This window comes from Rhopalosiphum padi, chromosome 3 (genome assembly GCF_020882245.1).
Source record: "Rhopalosiphum padi isolate XX-2018 chromosome 3, ASM2088224v1, whole genome shotgun sequence".
Lineage (NCBI taxonomy): Eukaryota > Metazoa > Arthropoda > Insecta > Hemiptera > Aphididae > Rhopalosiphum > Rhopalosiphum padi.
In genome coordinates, this window is record NC_083599.1 from 78,228,901 (window position 1) to 78,246,229 (window position 17,329).

The window sequence follows — 17,329 nt, forward strand, 5'->3', positions numbered from 1 at the left end:
ATGTCGAAGAAACAATAAATACCGAGATAAATACGGAAGATGAGGTGAGTGAAAATAATTTATTTTAGTAAACATAAATGATAAAATATTATTATATTATATTATACAGATAAAAAAATATTAATTTTACATCAATAACATATAAGTAAAAATTATGTGAAGTGCATATAAGTGTTATAATTTTAATTTTTAATATATAGTAATACCTACTTAATTTAAATTATGTAAATAATCAGCAAATTCTGATCGAATTTCCATAATATTGCTTGATGTTCGTCTAGCCACATTTGGTATTGGCCTTATACCTGACGATTCGGTGTGGTCTTGTCTCCAAGTGCCATTAACAAGTTTCCGTCCATTATGTAGTCGAAAGTTCCTGGAGGTGTGTAAATATTCCGAGAGGATTCACTTTTTCTTAAAAAATTATGCAGCAAAATACAAGTCATAGTTATATTTGGTACATTTTTTATATTGATCTCTATCGGTTTCTTAAAAATTCGGTAAACAGATGTCAGCACCCCAAAAACATTTTCTACAATAACGCGAGTACTTGAAAGTTTTTGATTGAAAGTACGTTTAGCCGTGCCTATATTGTGGTTACCAAGAAAAGGTTTCATAATATGTTTATGTAATGCGAAAGCACCATCACTTAGAAATACATAAGGCACGTTCATTTTTCTTCCAGGTAACGGAGTATCTGGTGGTAAATTAATATTATTTGAGTCAATTTTTTGCCAAAGTAAAGAGTTTTTCAAAATTTCAATTCCACCATCACTAATGCGTCCCTGGCCACCGATATCGGCAAAAATAAAATGATAATCGCTATCAACCAAAGCCATTAGTACGAAACTATATGTACCCTTATAATTATAAAATTCGGAACCACTGTGGGCTGGACATTGCACTACGATGTGCTTTCCATCTATAGCCCCAACACAATGGGGAAACTTTCTTCTAAAACCCTCTTCGATGATTAGCCACTCCTCTGGTGTTTGTGGTAACTGAAATAAAAAAATATTGAGTCAGTCTATGTCACTATGTATATATTATATAATATATATTAATATTAAAATGTTAGAAATATATATTATTAAAATAAATCAAAAATGCCATTGCGTATAGTAAAATTCATAATATAATAAATGATATAAATAATAATGTAATATACCTACATAAAAGTTTCGAAAATAATCATTGATATTTTTTTGTTTAATATTTTATAATTTTTAATACATATTTTGGCAAAAATTAGAACATAGATATTTTCATTTTTTTATTTTTTTTATTTTACAAAAATCCGTTCCCTAATAATATAATAATGTTAAAGATTGTATTAAATTAAAATGTATTATGATTGCTAGAAAAATGATTGAAAACCAAATTTTTGAAAGTTATTAATTATTATTTAATAATTATCAATAATAATATATTTAGACTTTACAAAGTGAAACACTGATGCCACCTCATTCAACATCGTCGAATCAGTCCAGTTTTGAAATGACTGCCCCATCGCCACCACAAGAAAATCCAAAGAAAACTATTACACCAACCAGAACCAATGCTACCAAAAAAAGACCTATTACGGACCACTATTTAGATGAAACTCAAAAAAATTAACGAAAGTTTTGATACTTTGAACCATGTGTTAAAAGTAAAGAAGGTAGATGAAGATGAGTGCGATGTATATGCAAAACTTTTAGCAAAAAAGTTAAGAAAATATCCGGAAAGAATGCGAGACCAAATCATGTACAAAATCGACGGATTTCTTTTGGATAATCCCTACCCTGATAAACTACCATCAAGTGCCTACTCATTATATCATTATTCGTCAACACCATCTCCACACTACCAAAATACTCCATCTCTAGCCAGTGATGTGTCACATGTTAACATGCCAGAAGGGAATGAATCACAACCTCAATCGCTAGTAGATTTCAGTATGCCGCTGCAAAGGAACGTATCGCAAGGAGTCATGCAACCTACTAATTTAATTGAAAATGCATACTTGAACGCTGTTACAAAATATTACTAAATTAATAAAAGATATGAAAGTTAAAAAGTTTAAAAAAGTTTGTTTTTGGTTTTGTTATTAAAATTATAAATGTTATAATTATACCTATAAAATGAAAAATATTAAAGTTAAACATTTTAATAATATTAAGTTCTGTTATCAAATTCATTTTGTAATTTTAAAAGCTTAATGTTTTGTACTTTTATTATTAATAAGTAATTAAATAAAAATTAAATGTATTAATATTTTTTACCTTTATTCGGTCATTGAGAACAACATTAATAGCTTTGCACACTTCTGGCACAATTAATGAAATGGCTGGTGTTGAAACCTTGAATAAATAATGAAGACTTCTATAGCTATCCCCTGTTGCTAAATACCGTAAGGTAATTGCCAAACGTATTTTCGGTGGTATAGGTATTCGCAGTTTTGTTTGTTTTTTTATCATTGGTTCAATTTTGGTCAGAAGAAATTTGAAGTCTGCAAGTGACATTCTACAAAAATTGGTAAACTCACTAGATTCCTCACTAGTCATCTCATTGAAAAAACTATCCATACTATTTCTGTAAAATTAAAAATAATAACGATAAACTTTTTTTTCAATTCTGAACAAAACTGTTGTGGGTGAGTTGCTTAATTATATTTGTCTTTTCTTCTACATCAATTTTTTCTATTTTAACAGGTTAAAAAATTTACAATATTAAAACAAGTAAGTACTTACAGTGTTCTATTACGATGAATTGATATTATCCACCATCTCCTCTGGCGACGACGGCGTCTATTTTCAATATTTTTCCTTTTTAAAATATTCACATAATTATTTATACTTAGCAGACAGAGTGCTGAAGCTGCAATTATTTCAGCATCCTCCATCTCTCAATGTCGATAGTCAATGTACACGCACAAAAGCAAAAAAGTATGCAAAAGTCGTTCTTATACGCACGTTTTTAGTTTGTTATTTTTTAGTTATTGATATAAGCATAATGCTGATAATACAAGAGCTGAAACCGATCAAGCAGAATATAAACTCGCAATCGCGCTAGCGCTGTCCTTAGCGGTTAACCTGCTGATTGCACTGCTCAATTTACTGCTCTTGAAGGGGGTGTACCGTCAATTTATCGTAAACAATTTACCGCGCGACAATTGACCGTAAACAATTGATCGCAAACCAATTGATTGCAATTGCAATTTACCGCACGATAATTGATCGCAAACTATATAGGTTATTTCAGAGTTATTTTAAGGCCAATATTATTTTTTCGTAACTTTATTCGATCGTTAACGATCAAGTCTTATCTAACATTATATTCGTACCCTATTTTATCAGTCCGTATTTTTCCTTAAGTCGTATAGAATATAGATCACCATGAAACACTATGAAAATATATCAGTACTGACACAATCGTCAATCGGTATATACTAATAACTTCGTCTAGCTGAAGTACTGTACATAGAATATGGCTTTAGAGTACGTATTAAGCGAAAAAAATAAGTATATGCTTATTTATCAAGGTTTTTTACACGTAAAAGAACGAGAACATGACAATAAAACATACTGGAAATGTTCTGAATACAAAAAAATTCATTGTAAAGGTCGTTTACACGTAGTAGACGACAAAATAACTAAATGTATTGAACATAACAATCACGTTCCAAATGCAGCAAAAATCGAAGCGAAAAAAGTTATTTCAACTTTAAAGAAAAATGCATCACAAACAACTCTCAGCACACATTCAGTTTTAGGAAATGCAGTTATGCAGGTAATTCATATTTTAGTTACATATAGAAATGGAAAAAATAATTAATTATTCAAATTAAACTAAATTAGGTGACAAGTGCAGTTTCCGCAGAAATGTCAAGTGTTAATACATTGAAAAGGACAATTCAACGTGTACGCCAAAAGGAGGAAGCTGCACCAGCTAATCCAAGTAATTTTGAATTTATTATACCAGATAAATATAAATATAACTCCAATGGTGAATTATTTTTAAAATTCGATAGCGGTCCTACTGAATCACGTATTTTAATATTTACAACTCAACAAAATTTAGATTTTATGAGTGAATGTAATAATTGGTTTTGTGACGGTACATTTTCAGTGGCACCTCCCATTTTTGCTCAGTTATATACTATACACGGGGTATGTTATTCCAACGTTATTCCTAGTGTTTATGTATTACTGCCAGATAAAAAAGAAAAAACTTACCGTCACATGTTTGAAATTTTAAAATCACTGAAGTCAAATTTAAATCCAAAAAGTATTATGATAGATTATGAAAGAGCAGCTTTAAATGCAATCGAAACGGAGTTTTGTAATACCGAGGTAAAAGGTTGTTTCTTTCATATGTCGCAATGCATTTGGCGTCATGTCCAAGAATTGGGCCTACAGACAACTTATCGAAATGATCCAGAGTTTTCATTACGAATTCGAATGCTACCAGCATTAGCTTTTATTCCAGAAGTAGATGTAATAAAATGTTATAATGCATTACTAGTTACAAATTATTACACAGATAATGAAGATCTACTGGCACCGCTGTTGGATTATTTCGAAAATACATGGGTAGGAAAATTAGACAGGAGAGGAAAAAGAAAGCCGCCAAAGTATGCAATCACATTATGGAACTGTTTTTCGAGAGTAATTCAAGATTTGGCTACCACAAATAATGCTATAGAAGGGTGGCACAATTGTTTCACATCACTTATAAATAGTATACATCCTTCAATTTGGCGATTTATAGATGCATTAAAAAAAGAAGAGAGCATTAACAGATTCAAAATCGAACAATATGTTGGGTGCAACGAGCCACCCAAAAAAAAAATTTACCGAGATAGAGCAGCTAAAATAAAAAAAATTTGTACCACTTATAACAATAATACAAATATTGAAGACTATCTTCGTGGCATTGCATACAATTTTCAATTGCAAATTTAATATTTAGTGTTTTTCATTATTATGTACCTACCTTGATGATTTATAATACTATATATATATACTGAACAATATTTTTTAAACATTTTTAATCTAAGACGAAAAATATATTTTTAACCATACATGTAACCAGAATTGTGCCAAATTTATTAAAATTAAATATATATTCAAAATATTTTTATATTACTGAAAATGTTATTTTTCGATCAATTGATGTACGGTAAATTGCAATTGCGATCAATTGGCTTGCGATCAATAATTTGCGGTAAATTGTCGTGCGGTAAATTGTTTACGATCAATTGACGTGTATCCCTTGAAGGGAGCGACGGGCAGCGTCAATGCGAGGAGCAAGGTTAGCGCGAGTAACGTGCTTACATACTCGTGCTGCCCACTTCTCTGTTCACTGCCACGAAAATGGGCTGAATGTAAACGAGGCAATATATTTTATTTAATTTTATTAACCATGTACCCGTGGTCCGGAGTGATCGGCCGTTCTGGTAGCGAAAAATCGACCGTAAAAACATGCTTTCGTACTTCCCATTTTCCTCAGCTCTCAATAGTCGTAGAAACATGATTTATACACCAAAATTTCAAACCAGAGATATTTGCATTTGAAATTTTCAAAATTTTTAACATTTTTAAAAAATCATATAAAATAGAAAAAAAAATATATCAAAAAAGTTCAACGCAGTCCTCTTGAGCAGCGTTTCCCAACCTTTTTGCAATGGCGACCCATTAAAAATAATAAAATCTAGGAATGAGATAGGCTTAACGGCTTTCCTATACCTATGCGGCTATGCTCTATGGAATATAAGTACCTAATTTAAAATATAATTAAAATTATTTTAATAGTCATAATTTACATAGCTAGTGAACCTGATTCTCAAAATATATCTTCATACTTAAATGACAAAGATTTAACTTGGCCCGAAATTGAAGATATCTGGAAGAAAACCATCAACTATCGACTGAATTTTATAAAAGATAATAATGCTGTTGAAATATTCAAGATATGGAGTCATTATACCATGCAAATGGGTTATAAACTTGTAAGATCTTAAATAGTATCTAATAAACTTATATAATATAATATAATATAGGAGACTAGGTACAGTTTAAACATTTTTTATGCATGTAACTATCACTATTTTATTTTCACTAACAATTTTTTCTTATACAAATAAATAGAAAATATTGTCTATAGTTTCTTAATATCCATAGTAGGTCCATAAATATATAAACACGTACCTATATCAATATTTAATTTAATACCATAGTTTTTTTTTTTTTTTTTGTTATACAAACTCAGTATTAGGGTATCGTAACACAAAAATATATTATTTAATTTTTCAATACTTAAAAAAACATATAAAATATCCCAAAACTATACAAATCTATGAGTCTATTTAATAAAATGATTTTAGAATGTGTATTATTTAAGGAATCATTATTGCAATTTTAATTTACTGTTTATGATATTTCTAGGTTGATATTGATTTCCAAAGTTTGTACACAGACAAATCAAATTTTAATTTAATTTTTGAAGAATCATCCAATAAACTCGTAGAAATATTAAAAGAAAGAGTAAAAGATGCTGCTAGCAGACAAACTTTGACAACATTTAATGATACACTTGACAATTTGTCGACAGGTAATAATTCAAATATTTTTAAATTTAACAATAACATTATAAAAAATTTCAATTGGTCACCTTGTGCTGTGCTTAATGATGCCACCAATTTATTTGTGTATTGTATTAATTTTAAAATGGGTACATGTTTTAACAAAAAGTTATTTATTTTTTCAGATTCAAAAGTATTAGTTATTATGTATTTGTTACATTGTGTTTTTATTCCATCATCAAAAAAATCTACTCGTGATGAAAATGGGAAAAAAGGTTTTACTAAATATAGTATACGAGATTCACAAAAATCATTTGTGATTGTGAAACCAACTACTGTGGACATGGAATCGACACTCCAGAAGATGTCTGAAAGGGGTGCAATTCAGCCATGTGTGTTAGTTGTTGGTTCATTATTTGATGCAAAACAAATACTTGTGTATTTGGACTACATTAAGTACAAAATGTTTTCAGCCATTAAGGCCTTTGACATATGTTTTAAAATCTTTCATGTTTTCAACGTAGAATACCCTATAGAATGCAGTGATGTTTGGTTATTTATTCAAATTTTTTATTTTAAGATTACTACTAAGTATGACAAATCTAATGTTTTAATCAAACAAGTTATAAATGAATTGAATTCTTAATTGTATAAATACAAGATGTATATTTATATATTTGATACAAATACATATTATAATTAATAATAAATTAAAAATAATTAAATTTTTGATTTTGTGTTCAAAATATATTAATTTTAAGTAAAATGAATTATATAAATACGAGGAATATATTTAAATATTTAAAATAAATACATAATACTATTGACAATGGCATTGTTTTTTTTTTAAACAAAAAATGTATATGTTAAATACCTATCCATTTTTCCTAAACTTCCCCTTATAATTATTAAATTTGAAGGTAGAATCAAATAAATTTTGTCAATTCAACAAAATTATTCAAAAATAAATATACAAAATGGTCCGGTAAATTCAATAAAATAACTTTGTTAATTCAACAAAATTATTTTATAAATATACGATACTAAAAATGAAAAATTATTTGGTTGATTCATTAAATTAATTTTGTCAATTTAACAAAATATAAATTTATTGAATTAACAAAAGTTGTATCTCTTAATCAACAAAAATTTTTCATTGACCGTATATTGATCAAAATATTGTTAAATCAAACCATATTTTTATTGATAATACAGGGGTATTTCGTTCAGTGATAAATAGCTTAAAAAAGTCAAAATATTTAGACTTAGTGAAAATTTCAAGTATTTAAAATGATTTTTTGAGTTACAGCAAAATAAAAAAATCGATATTTTCGAAAATTGATTATGGTTAAAAATTTCCGTTTTTCCGTTGCTTTTTAGGTTTTTATTTGACGTTTTTGAAACTACTGGAAATTTTAACTCACCAAAGTATCATTTAGATTCATTTTCCATTTAAAAGAGGGGCTGAAGTCAAAAATTAAAGCATTATTTTTACTCCTTCAAAACGTGATGACATACAAGAAAACAAGTTGGTGCATTGGGAAAGTCAAAATTAAAAATTCCTAGTAATTTTCTAAAGAGCAGGGAAAAACAGACATTTTCACGCAAAATTGGTTTTTGACAAAATCACAAAATCAATTTTGGTTTTTGGTGTAACTCTAAAACAAATGACCGTAGATACAAGGAATTTTAACTGTTTGTTTGTTTTATATTATAGAATTTTCTAAGCACGATAACATTTTTAAAATACTTGAATTATTCTTTAACTATTTACTACTATTTACTACTATTTAACTATTTTATAAAAAATTATCTCTACCAGAAACTAAAATAGAATTTTTATGAGTGTTTGAAAAGTTCAAATTTTTACAACATTGGTATTCACTTGATTTATCATGTACCTACTTGGCGATTTTCTTATTTTGTTGTAATTAAAAAAACAAATAACTGTACTTAGATATTTTAAATAATTTACACTATATGTCTATTTTATCAATTGCTATACTTGATAAAATTTTCAAAACATTTTCACTCTTTCTGAGCTCTTTACGGACATTTTCAATTTTTTCAATTTTTTATTCCATAGTTATTAATAAATTAGTTATTAAATTTGTTGGGTCAAGAAGCGTGAAAATTTAATTCAAGACTCCTGTAGATAAATCGTTACAATAAAATTTAAAAAATATTAAAAATAAATGGGTACAATTTTTTTTATAAGTATTTTAAGTTTGAATTTTGAAAAAATTTGTCAAATTTTAAATTATTTCGTAGTTAAAAATATATATTATAATATATCAAGGCTGACTCCGTCTTCGATTCGTTTTTCTTATATAATGATATTATATCATTGAATTCAAATTTAACACAATAATCCAGTAAGTATATAGTGACTCACTTGCAGTGGCGGCTCGTCAGGGGAGTCTTTGAGACGGCGACTCCCCACAAAAATAAGAAGTAGGAACGCAATAAAAAAGTTTGAAAAAAATTGTATTATAATTTAATATTTTTATGTTATATCCATTCTGAAAATAATTATTATGGTTTTCGATATTAATATTGATAATATTTTGTATTCTATTTTTACATTAATAATGAGTGTCATTCAATAACAATACAATATAAAAAATATATCGATAACAATACGGACTAAATATATCGATAACGACGACGGTCACTAGTTCGAGAGTCTGCCGTCCAAAAGACTCAATTATGTATACAAATTTCATATGCATGACTAGGCGGAGGACGGGCATATATTGTATAGATGTTATTCAGTATATCGAGACTAGACTCATTCAAAGTTTTTGCCGTTCGCATTGCGGTCGTCACGTATTTTTCTGTAAACACGAAAACTGCAGCGTGTCGTGCGTCCGTATTAGACTATTAAATTTAGCTATTTGACATTGTATAGCAGCGTGTAGTAATTAAATTATTATTATTTATTATTGGTATTATACAAAACTACACAAGTTACAAACTTAATTATAATATAATAAATTACACTAAAAATACATATATTTATTATATTTTCTACTATGGGAATACAGAAAAATAAACAGATATACTAGACTTTTTGTTTAAAAATAGTTTTAATACGTTAACATACGAAGAAAAGTGTCAATTAAAATCAATGGCAAAGGACCCGACATTTGTGGAAAGTATTATTGATGATTTTGTGAAGAAAAAAGAAAGAAGAATTGAATTAGAATATAAAATAATATAAATTATCTATTCTTATAATTTTTATAAAGCTATCAATTATAATAATAAAAAAAGGTTTTTTTTATATTACTAGCTGCGGGTGTGCCTCGGTGTGAGTGTGCCTCGCTGTGAGTGAAACTCGCTTTGAGTGAAACTCGCTGTAAGTGAATACCCTAGGACGGATGGAAGAGCTTGAAAGTGGAAAGTTTTCAAAAAAGGAAGACCTGTCGCTGATTGGTAGTACTGCGAGTCTTCTATCGGGATGAATGATGATAAGGCGGTTGTTGTCGGGAATTGATAAGACGTTCGTGGCGTCGATAATAATATTGTTTATTAAATTATTATTATATATATATGCCTCGATTCCCGGCTTGTGGAAGCCGCCTCCGGCGCCTTCGAGGGGGTCGAGTGAAAATCGGTCCTAGGGAAATTCGGTTGGAAATGGTAGTCGGGTGTCTAGAAATCGGTCACATATATAGTTCAACTCGAGGCTTGCCCGGTTCTTTTTTGAAAGTATAAAAAATAAATAAGTACGAAAAATGGTAATAGAGTGTCTAGCTATCAGTCCTCACTCGATGCAAATCGATACCTGTGTGGGCAATCCGCCTACGGCGGATTTTTATACCTCCTGACGTCAAAAGTCTGATGTTGTATAGTAAGGGACAAAATTTATGTCGAACGTCATATCTTTTGGGAAAATTGATTTATACACAACTAAATAAGTTTGAAAAATGGTAACTAAGTGTCTAGCTATCAGTCGTTAACCGGTGTAATACCGTGTCTTGTCGCATGCCCGGTTCTTTTTTGAATATATATAAAGAATAGTACGAAAAATGGTAATAGAGTGTCTAGCTATCAGTCCTCACTCGATGCAAATCGATACCTGTGCTGGGCAATCCGCCTACGGCGGATTGTTATACCTCCTGACGTCGAAAGTCTGATGTCGTATAGTAGGGGAAAAAGTTTAAGTCGAACGAAGTGTTATAACGTCCTATCTACGTCCTATTTACTGCGTCGAATCGCAGACTATGTGGGCGCAAATTATGAAATCTTAATTTTTTATTTGCTAAAAATTGAATATACTTTAAGACTTAAGTGTTACTAAACCCCTCAGGTAGGCAATCCGACCGCGTCGGATCGCGGACGATGTGAGTATTGTGAGTTATTATAAGTGAAATAATCCACAATACATTTATCACATCAGGTTGTAATTAAATATTAGTGTGCATACCCGATCTATATGACTTTAATAAATACGTTATAGCACAGTCTCTTAAAACATTTTCTAAGTATTCCATACGTACACATATTGTGTTTACATATTATATAATATATACTATAAATAATATAATATAACATACTCGGTGGTAGTCGATAAGTACTATTACAAAAAACATAATAACAAAGCTGATACCAAAACACGTATATTTAACACTCGCAATATTCAAAAAAAAAAAAATAGTACATAAAAGTTGAAATACTGCTTTTTATTAGTCGAGTAATAAAAAAAATATACCGACGTCGCCGGCAAAATCATATAAAAATAAAAAAACATTGGAAAAAAAAATGCAAAAAATGACACGCAGTGTTAATCAAAGCGCCGCCGGGAACGTCGCCGGGGCGGGATTCGATCTCGGTACACCTGCCTAATTTCTATCCTATCCTAACGCCTAATCCTACCGACTACAGTTTGAGTTGAAAACCGACGTCAAATCTCGAGCACTTAAACCGTTTCCGAACCGTCACCGAATTCGCGTTGTAATCGTTTAATTCGTATTTCATTACACACACACACACACACACACACACAGACATTCTCGTTGATTTTCTTTAAAATATATTTGTAAATATCTGAAATATCCGTTCGATGTGTATTTTATTCATTATTTATATTTATTATATTATTATATATACGTATTAAACGACTTTTTTCTCACGCCCAATCGCTAATATATAATATCGTAAATCACGCGAACACGGAAAAATTCAGAAATAGCTATAAAATCAGGTAGAAAAGCGGGTAATATTATAATAATCGTAATAATCGTACAGTTGTCCAACGCGTTTTTGATAATTTTTGATAAGCGGCTATAACGACCGGAGCGCATTCTTTTTTCCGTTTTAGGAACTGCGGTCAGTACAGCAAGCGCGCTCAAGTGGGTTTCGGGCGAAACGCTTGCGGTTTTATAATATAAGATTTGTATTCATTTTTTTTTTATTAAATTTTCAGTCTCCCCAATGAATTTACTTGCGAGCCGCCACTGCTCACTTGTAACCTACTGTAAAGCAGATCGACACCCACTTGCCTACCTTTTTTTTACTTATACAGTTATACTAATTTAAATTTAAAAAATTTCGTCTTGAATATCAATACGCTAATTTTATAGAACAATTGACTATAATTGAAAAAAAAATTGTTTAAATCGTACGTTTTCTAGCTGATTTGTGACAATTTTACGATATAGTATTATGTCGTAGTTCCATTTTGCGTAAAATACAATAGTAATACAATTACGAATTATAACATCGAAAAATAAAATAATATTATTTATTGACAAAATTATTATTTTCGTATTGACGTATTTGGCTATTTATAACCAGTGCGCGGCTGCGATAAATAACCAGTTTTGACCTATGGAGCGGTACAGCTGCTTATACAAGCGGGGTGGTGGAAGAAGTACTATTTCAGAACGCTGCCGCTGTAATTGCTTTAGCAGCACATGACGACGTCAAATTCGTAATTTTTTTGCCAAAAACATGCTTTCGTACTTCCAATAGTACTCAGGCCTCGTTGATCGTAGAAACATGATTTTGGTATCAAAATAATCACGAGAAGTTGTACTAAATATTCTTGGAACAGATTTTCGATATCTAAATTTGCCGATTTTATATGATTTTTTAAAAAAAAGAAATTTTACAAATTTCAAACACATATAAAATTGGAACGAAAAAAAATTTTAAAATTCTGTTCCAAGAATATTTAGTACAACTTCTCGTGATTATTTTGATACCAAAATCATGTTTCTACGATCAACGAGGCCTGAGAACTATTGGAAGTACGAAAGCATGTTTTTCAGTCGATTTTTTTCTACTGGGACGGCCTCTTAATGTAATAATATCTTCATAAGTGGCAAAAGTTTCAGAAAAAACTTATCATCATTTTTTTCGAATAAAGATTCCAAAACATCCATACGTTTGTGTATATTTTCAACATCATACTTTAGAGTAGTCAGTGATCTTTTTATGAATTTTTTAAAAGCTGGAATAATAAGTACGCAAATCTTAGTACAATGTTTAATAATAAAAAAATAGTTCTCAATAAAATAGTATAATTTATAGTAATTATGTATTGAATAATTTTTTAATTATAATATTTATAGTATATCAAATATTTATATATGTATAGATAACCACCACAAAATTTGTGATCTCTTTACATTTATAAATATTAGTAAATACCTTATTATTTTCCTATGTAGAAATAGTGTATACAAATGATTTGTAGTTCTAAGTAAAATTACTATTATAGTTGTACTGGTTTATAAGAATTAAATGTTTTTAGTACATCAAATTAGTACTAAATTAAATAAATAATTTGGTTACTTTAAATGAACTTTTACTTCAGTATTTTAAATTTTTTATTCTAAACCTATTTGAACAATATATTATTTGTGTATAGTTAGTGTTTTTTTACAACACTGGCCTTTTAATCACCTATAATAATAATAATAATAATATATAATATATTTTACTCTGATAAAATATTTGACATAACTAAACAATATATTAATATTAATCAATAAGAAGTAATAATTTTAATACAATATAATACATACATTGATCAGTTTCATTTTCTTTAGTAGTAGCAGATGGTGAAATAAATAAGCCATGTTCTGGAATGTGGTTTTCCTGAGTCAATAATGAATTTGTGTAAGACATTTTTATTCTTTTTTGTGATGAACCAGAAAATCCAGAATTTTCAGTGGTAGCCTTTAAAACAAGTTCACCATTACTAATGATTTCAGGTTCATTTTCAATTGATTGATCAGAATCATGTGACAACGTGTCAAATATATTTGGTGGTGTATAAGTTTTGTCCTTATCAGAATCATCTGCTGTTGATTCTGAAATAAAGTATTGTTTAAAAATCACCAATTCTTTAAAATGTATTTAAATTATACTATGGCCTATGGATGATAGATGAAAGACTAATAAAAGATACATAGTAATATAAGATAATATAGGTAATAGAAGTTATTATTTTGTATTATAATAATGAAATTATTAATTTTGTTTACTTATCTTCTTTAAATTGTATACCTACTCTTGAATAGATAGAAAGTTAAATTATATTACTTCTATTATTATTATTATTATTATTATCATCATTATATTATTAAAATATCTTGTAATGTTATATTATAGTTATACATTGTCTAAGACACATGTCCATAAATTGAATAAATTAAAATAAAATAAATCACCACTAAAACATAATATATAAATTATTAATGCTAAGAGAGTTTCAATACAAACCGTTTTCTGATTCTTCAAAGTACTTTGGAGGGTTTGGTAATTTTGATATTTCTGCGGGTATGCTGTTTTTTATTCTTTTGACAGTTTTTGTTACCTTATTATCATTGTCATTAGGTGATGACAAATCAGATGTTTCTTGGGCCTTGGTCACTTTAGATTGAGCTTCTTGAAAGCTAGCTAATAAAATAATAAATAATAATAAAAATTGCTTATTTATTATTTATATTATATTTAGTATTGTTTTTTTTTTTTTTTTGTAATTTTTTAATTGTATAATATATTAATACTTACCAATGTTGGTCAAAAGAGTCCTTGCTTTATATTTTTTAAAGTGTATTTCGTCCGGCTTAACCCTACGCTTAATTGTAGTTGTTGTATCTATTCTATTGGTTTTATTTGGCTAATCACACAAACCGTTTTTATACCAAAAGTCTGGTACAACGTCTACCGTATTGTCAGTTTCAAAATGAACAACTATAAAAAAAGGATTTTGAAATAAAAGTCTATTTTTAAAGTATTTAACAATAAACAAATTTTTACAGCACACATTCAATATAAAATATTGAATACCTACATTAAAATTAATTTATATCACATAACACATATATTTGCAGCACAAATTCAATATAGAAATGTTGGATATACCAATATTAAAATTAATTTATATTACATAAATGGTAAAATCATTTTAATGCGTACAAATTAGTTAACATTTAAATTATTTATAATAAATGATAGTAATTATTTTAACTTTATTCATCATACATTATAACTATATTAATTATGCAGTATAGACATTGTTATATTTTGTTGGTTTTCAAATTCAAAGAACAATAATTTATTTTTTATTTCTGATATTTTCCACTCTCTTATATTTTCAGAAAGATTATTAACGAGAAAAATGTCGATTTTGGATGATTGTAGTGGAGTTTCAAATAGGTTGTCCTTGATCAAGTATATTCGTCCAGTAATAGCCTCTAAATTATTTTCGTTTGATTTTGTAATTGAATCAATTTGAACCACATCATTTTCTTTGGTTAAAACATAGCAATCAGGCTTTTTTGAAGTAAAATTAAGTTTGTTTTTAGTCAAATTTTGATAATTGGTATTACTAAGACATTGTTCTTCGTGCCGTTTAACAACTTGTTGTAGCGGTTTATCATGCTTACGAAGCATTTTTTTAAGATTCTTCATATAGTTCTCAAATGGGAAAGTACTGCAGTTGTCTAATGGTCCATATCTTGTATAGTCTTCAGTCAAATGTAATAAGCCGTGTATGTTGTGAGAAACTAAGTGTGATCCATATAACTGCTCAAATGTTTTGACAAAATAGTCTAGTAACTTTTGAGCATAGTTAACAAATTTTTTATGATTGGGGCTTAAAAGAATTCTCATACTGATAGAAAGTATTAAAAAGTTTTGATAACAATCATCAGCTATTACATTTTTTAGCACAACCATACCAGTATATAGTAAAAACTGACGAAGCTCAGTTGCTTTCCAGCGGTTTATTTCTACAAGAGCTCGTGGTTTGCGAGAGAAATCTTTTGTTATGCTATTAATTTTAATATTATTAAGTGCATTGTTAATTTGATTTATTTTCCAGCTAGGTATTCGTATATTCATAGGTCCTTTAGTATTACCCATCCATAAATTAATTAATTTACGCATAACACCTAAACACACTAAATGCATATAGTCCATGGAAAATGATTGAACTATGTCTACATTTAAAATTGAACAAATACTTGAAGTAGTAAGAGATGTATGATATTCTTCATGTTTCATTAGTCGTCATGTGTTCTAATAGTGCTACAATTTTCTAAATAAGGAAAACAAACACGGTTTTGTTGATATTCACCTTCAATTATGCAACGTGTACAAGAAAAAAACCCTGAATGACCTTTAACTTTCATAAGGAAGGCCTTAGCAGGTGCATCACAACATATCACTTCTATTACAACACTTTTTTTTATGTTATTAATATAAATCCCATTAGATGCAAGGAAAACAGATTCTGATACAAAATCTTTTAAATAGTCATCGCTATTCTGTGGTTTCTGATGACCATAATATATTCCAATAGGAAAGACATGTTCATGATTAGGAATTATGTAAGCTAATATAGGCCAAAATTGGCTTGAACTGCTTTTGGATAAAGGCAATCCATCAACTCCCACAGCTATTTTAATAACATCAGGCAAAGACAGAATAGATGAATATTTTATTATACCAGCACTTAAACCAAAATGATAGTAGTCGTTATTGGCATATCTAGTATTATATTATATTAATATATTATATAATGTATTTATGTATGTCTAAATCTATTGTTTATAAAAGTATAAATACGATAAGCGGACAAAAAAATCCCCCATATTTGTGTGAGTTTTGAAGTATATGGTGATTGAATATTTTAAAGATATTTTAAGAAAAATTAAAATATAATATTTGATACACAATATGTACAAAATGTTTTAGTTATATTTTATTTCAAATATATGGTGATTAAATATTTTGAAAATATTTTATGAAAAATAATATTATAATATTTGACACTAATCGTTTTGAAAAGGTTTTAATAATATTTCATTTCAAATATTTGATGACCAAATATTTTGAAGCTAATTCAACAATATTTTCATTAAAATATTTGTCAGGAAACCTTCTAACAATATTTTGAAAATATTAATATTTTCAATTTGCTATGTGGGTTGATGTAAAATAATTATTTAAGAAGATTGCACTAAATAGCTGGTATTTATTCAACTATATATATATATATATATATGTTTATATTATACTAGTTCATAATCTATAATAATCTGTTATAGACATACGTAAAGTAAAGAATCATATATCCTCATTTCCCCTAAAATTAAAAAGAAAATTCAGAAAATTGCACAATATAGGTAACTAAAGTTAATTTGTTCCTTTATATAAAATACAAGTAAAATTTTATAATTTTATCATTGGTATAGGTAAGTGTTTACTATTTATACTTTTTAGATTCTGAACGGAGTGAAG

The 17,329-nt window shown here is 28.4% G+C and overlaps 3 protein-coding genes and 1 pseudogene across 3 annotated transcripts; 2 read left to right on the top strand and 2 right to left on the bottom strand.

The window, feature by feature from the left end:
- Positions 1-299: 299 nt before the first annotated feature.
- On the bottom strand, positions 300-1,510 carry LOC132925853 (uncharacterized). The gene is made up of 2 exons (XM_060990214.1): positions 1,442-1,510; positions 300-1,001 (listed from the first exon to the last, which is right to left on the bottom strand). The coding sequence occupies exons 1-2, from the start codon at positions 1,508-1,510 to the stop codon at positions 300-302; spliced, it is 771 nt and encodes a 256-aa protein (XP_060846197.1).
- Positions 1,511-3,114: 1,604 nt separating this feature from the next.
- LOC132926444 (uncharacterized) lies at positions 3,115-5,213 on the top strand. Its single transcript, XM_060990801.1, has 2 exons — positions 3,115-3,771; positions 3,840-5,213. Exons 1-2 carry the CDS (start codon positions 3,469-3,471, stop codon positions 4,944-4,946), a joined length of 1,410 nt encoding a protein of 469 aa, XP_060846784.1. The 5' UTR covers positions 3,115-3,468; the 3' UTR covers positions 4,947-5,213.
- A 193-nt stretch (positions 5,214-5,406) lies between these two features.
- On the top strand, positions 5,407-7,239 carry LOC132925854 (uncharacterized). Its single transcript, XM_060990215.1, has 4 exons — positions 5,407-5,457; positions 5,786-5,992; positions 6,429-6,594; positions 6,751-7,239. Exons 1-4 carry the CDS (start codon positions 5,407-5,409, stop codon positions 7,209-7,211), a joined length of 885 nt encoding a protein of 294 aa, XP_060846198.1. The 3' UTR covers positions 7,212-7,239.
- A 1,466-nt stretch (positions 7,240-8,705) lies between these two features.
- On the bottom strand, positions 8,706-15,697 carry LOC132925855 (uncharacterized; annotated as a pseudogene).
- Between the last annotated feature and the right edge of the window lie 1,632 nt (positions 15,698-17,329).

Coding starts and splice junctions, on each gene's coding strand:
- LOC132925853 (XM_060990214.1), bottom strand. CDS start 1,510: ATGGGGCAGTCATTTCAAAACTGGACTGATTCGACGATGTTGAATGAG. Junction 1,002..1,441: donor TGGCATCAGTGTTTCACTTT/GTAAAGTCTAAA, acceptor TTTTTATTTCAG/TTACCACAAACACCAGAGGA.
- LOC132926444 (XM_060990801.1), top strand. CDS start 3,469: ATGGCTTTAGAGTACGTATTAAGCGAAAAAAATAAGTATATGCTTATT. Junction 3,772..3,839: donor TAGGAAATGCAGTTATGCAG/GTAATTCATATT, acceptor AAACTAAATTAG/GTGACAAGTGCAGTTTCCGC.
- LOC132925854 (XM_060990215.1), top strand. CDS start 5,407: ATGTACCCGTGGTCCGGAGTGATCGGCCGTTCTGGTAGCGAAAAATCG. Junction 5,458..5,785: donor CTGGTAGCGAAAAATCGACC/GTAAAAACATGC, acceptor ATAATTAAAATT/ATTTTAATAGTCATAATTTA. Junction 6,595..6,750: donor ACTTGACAATTTGTCGACAG/GTAATAATTCAA, acceptor TTATTTTTTCAG/ATTCAAAAGTATTAGTTATT.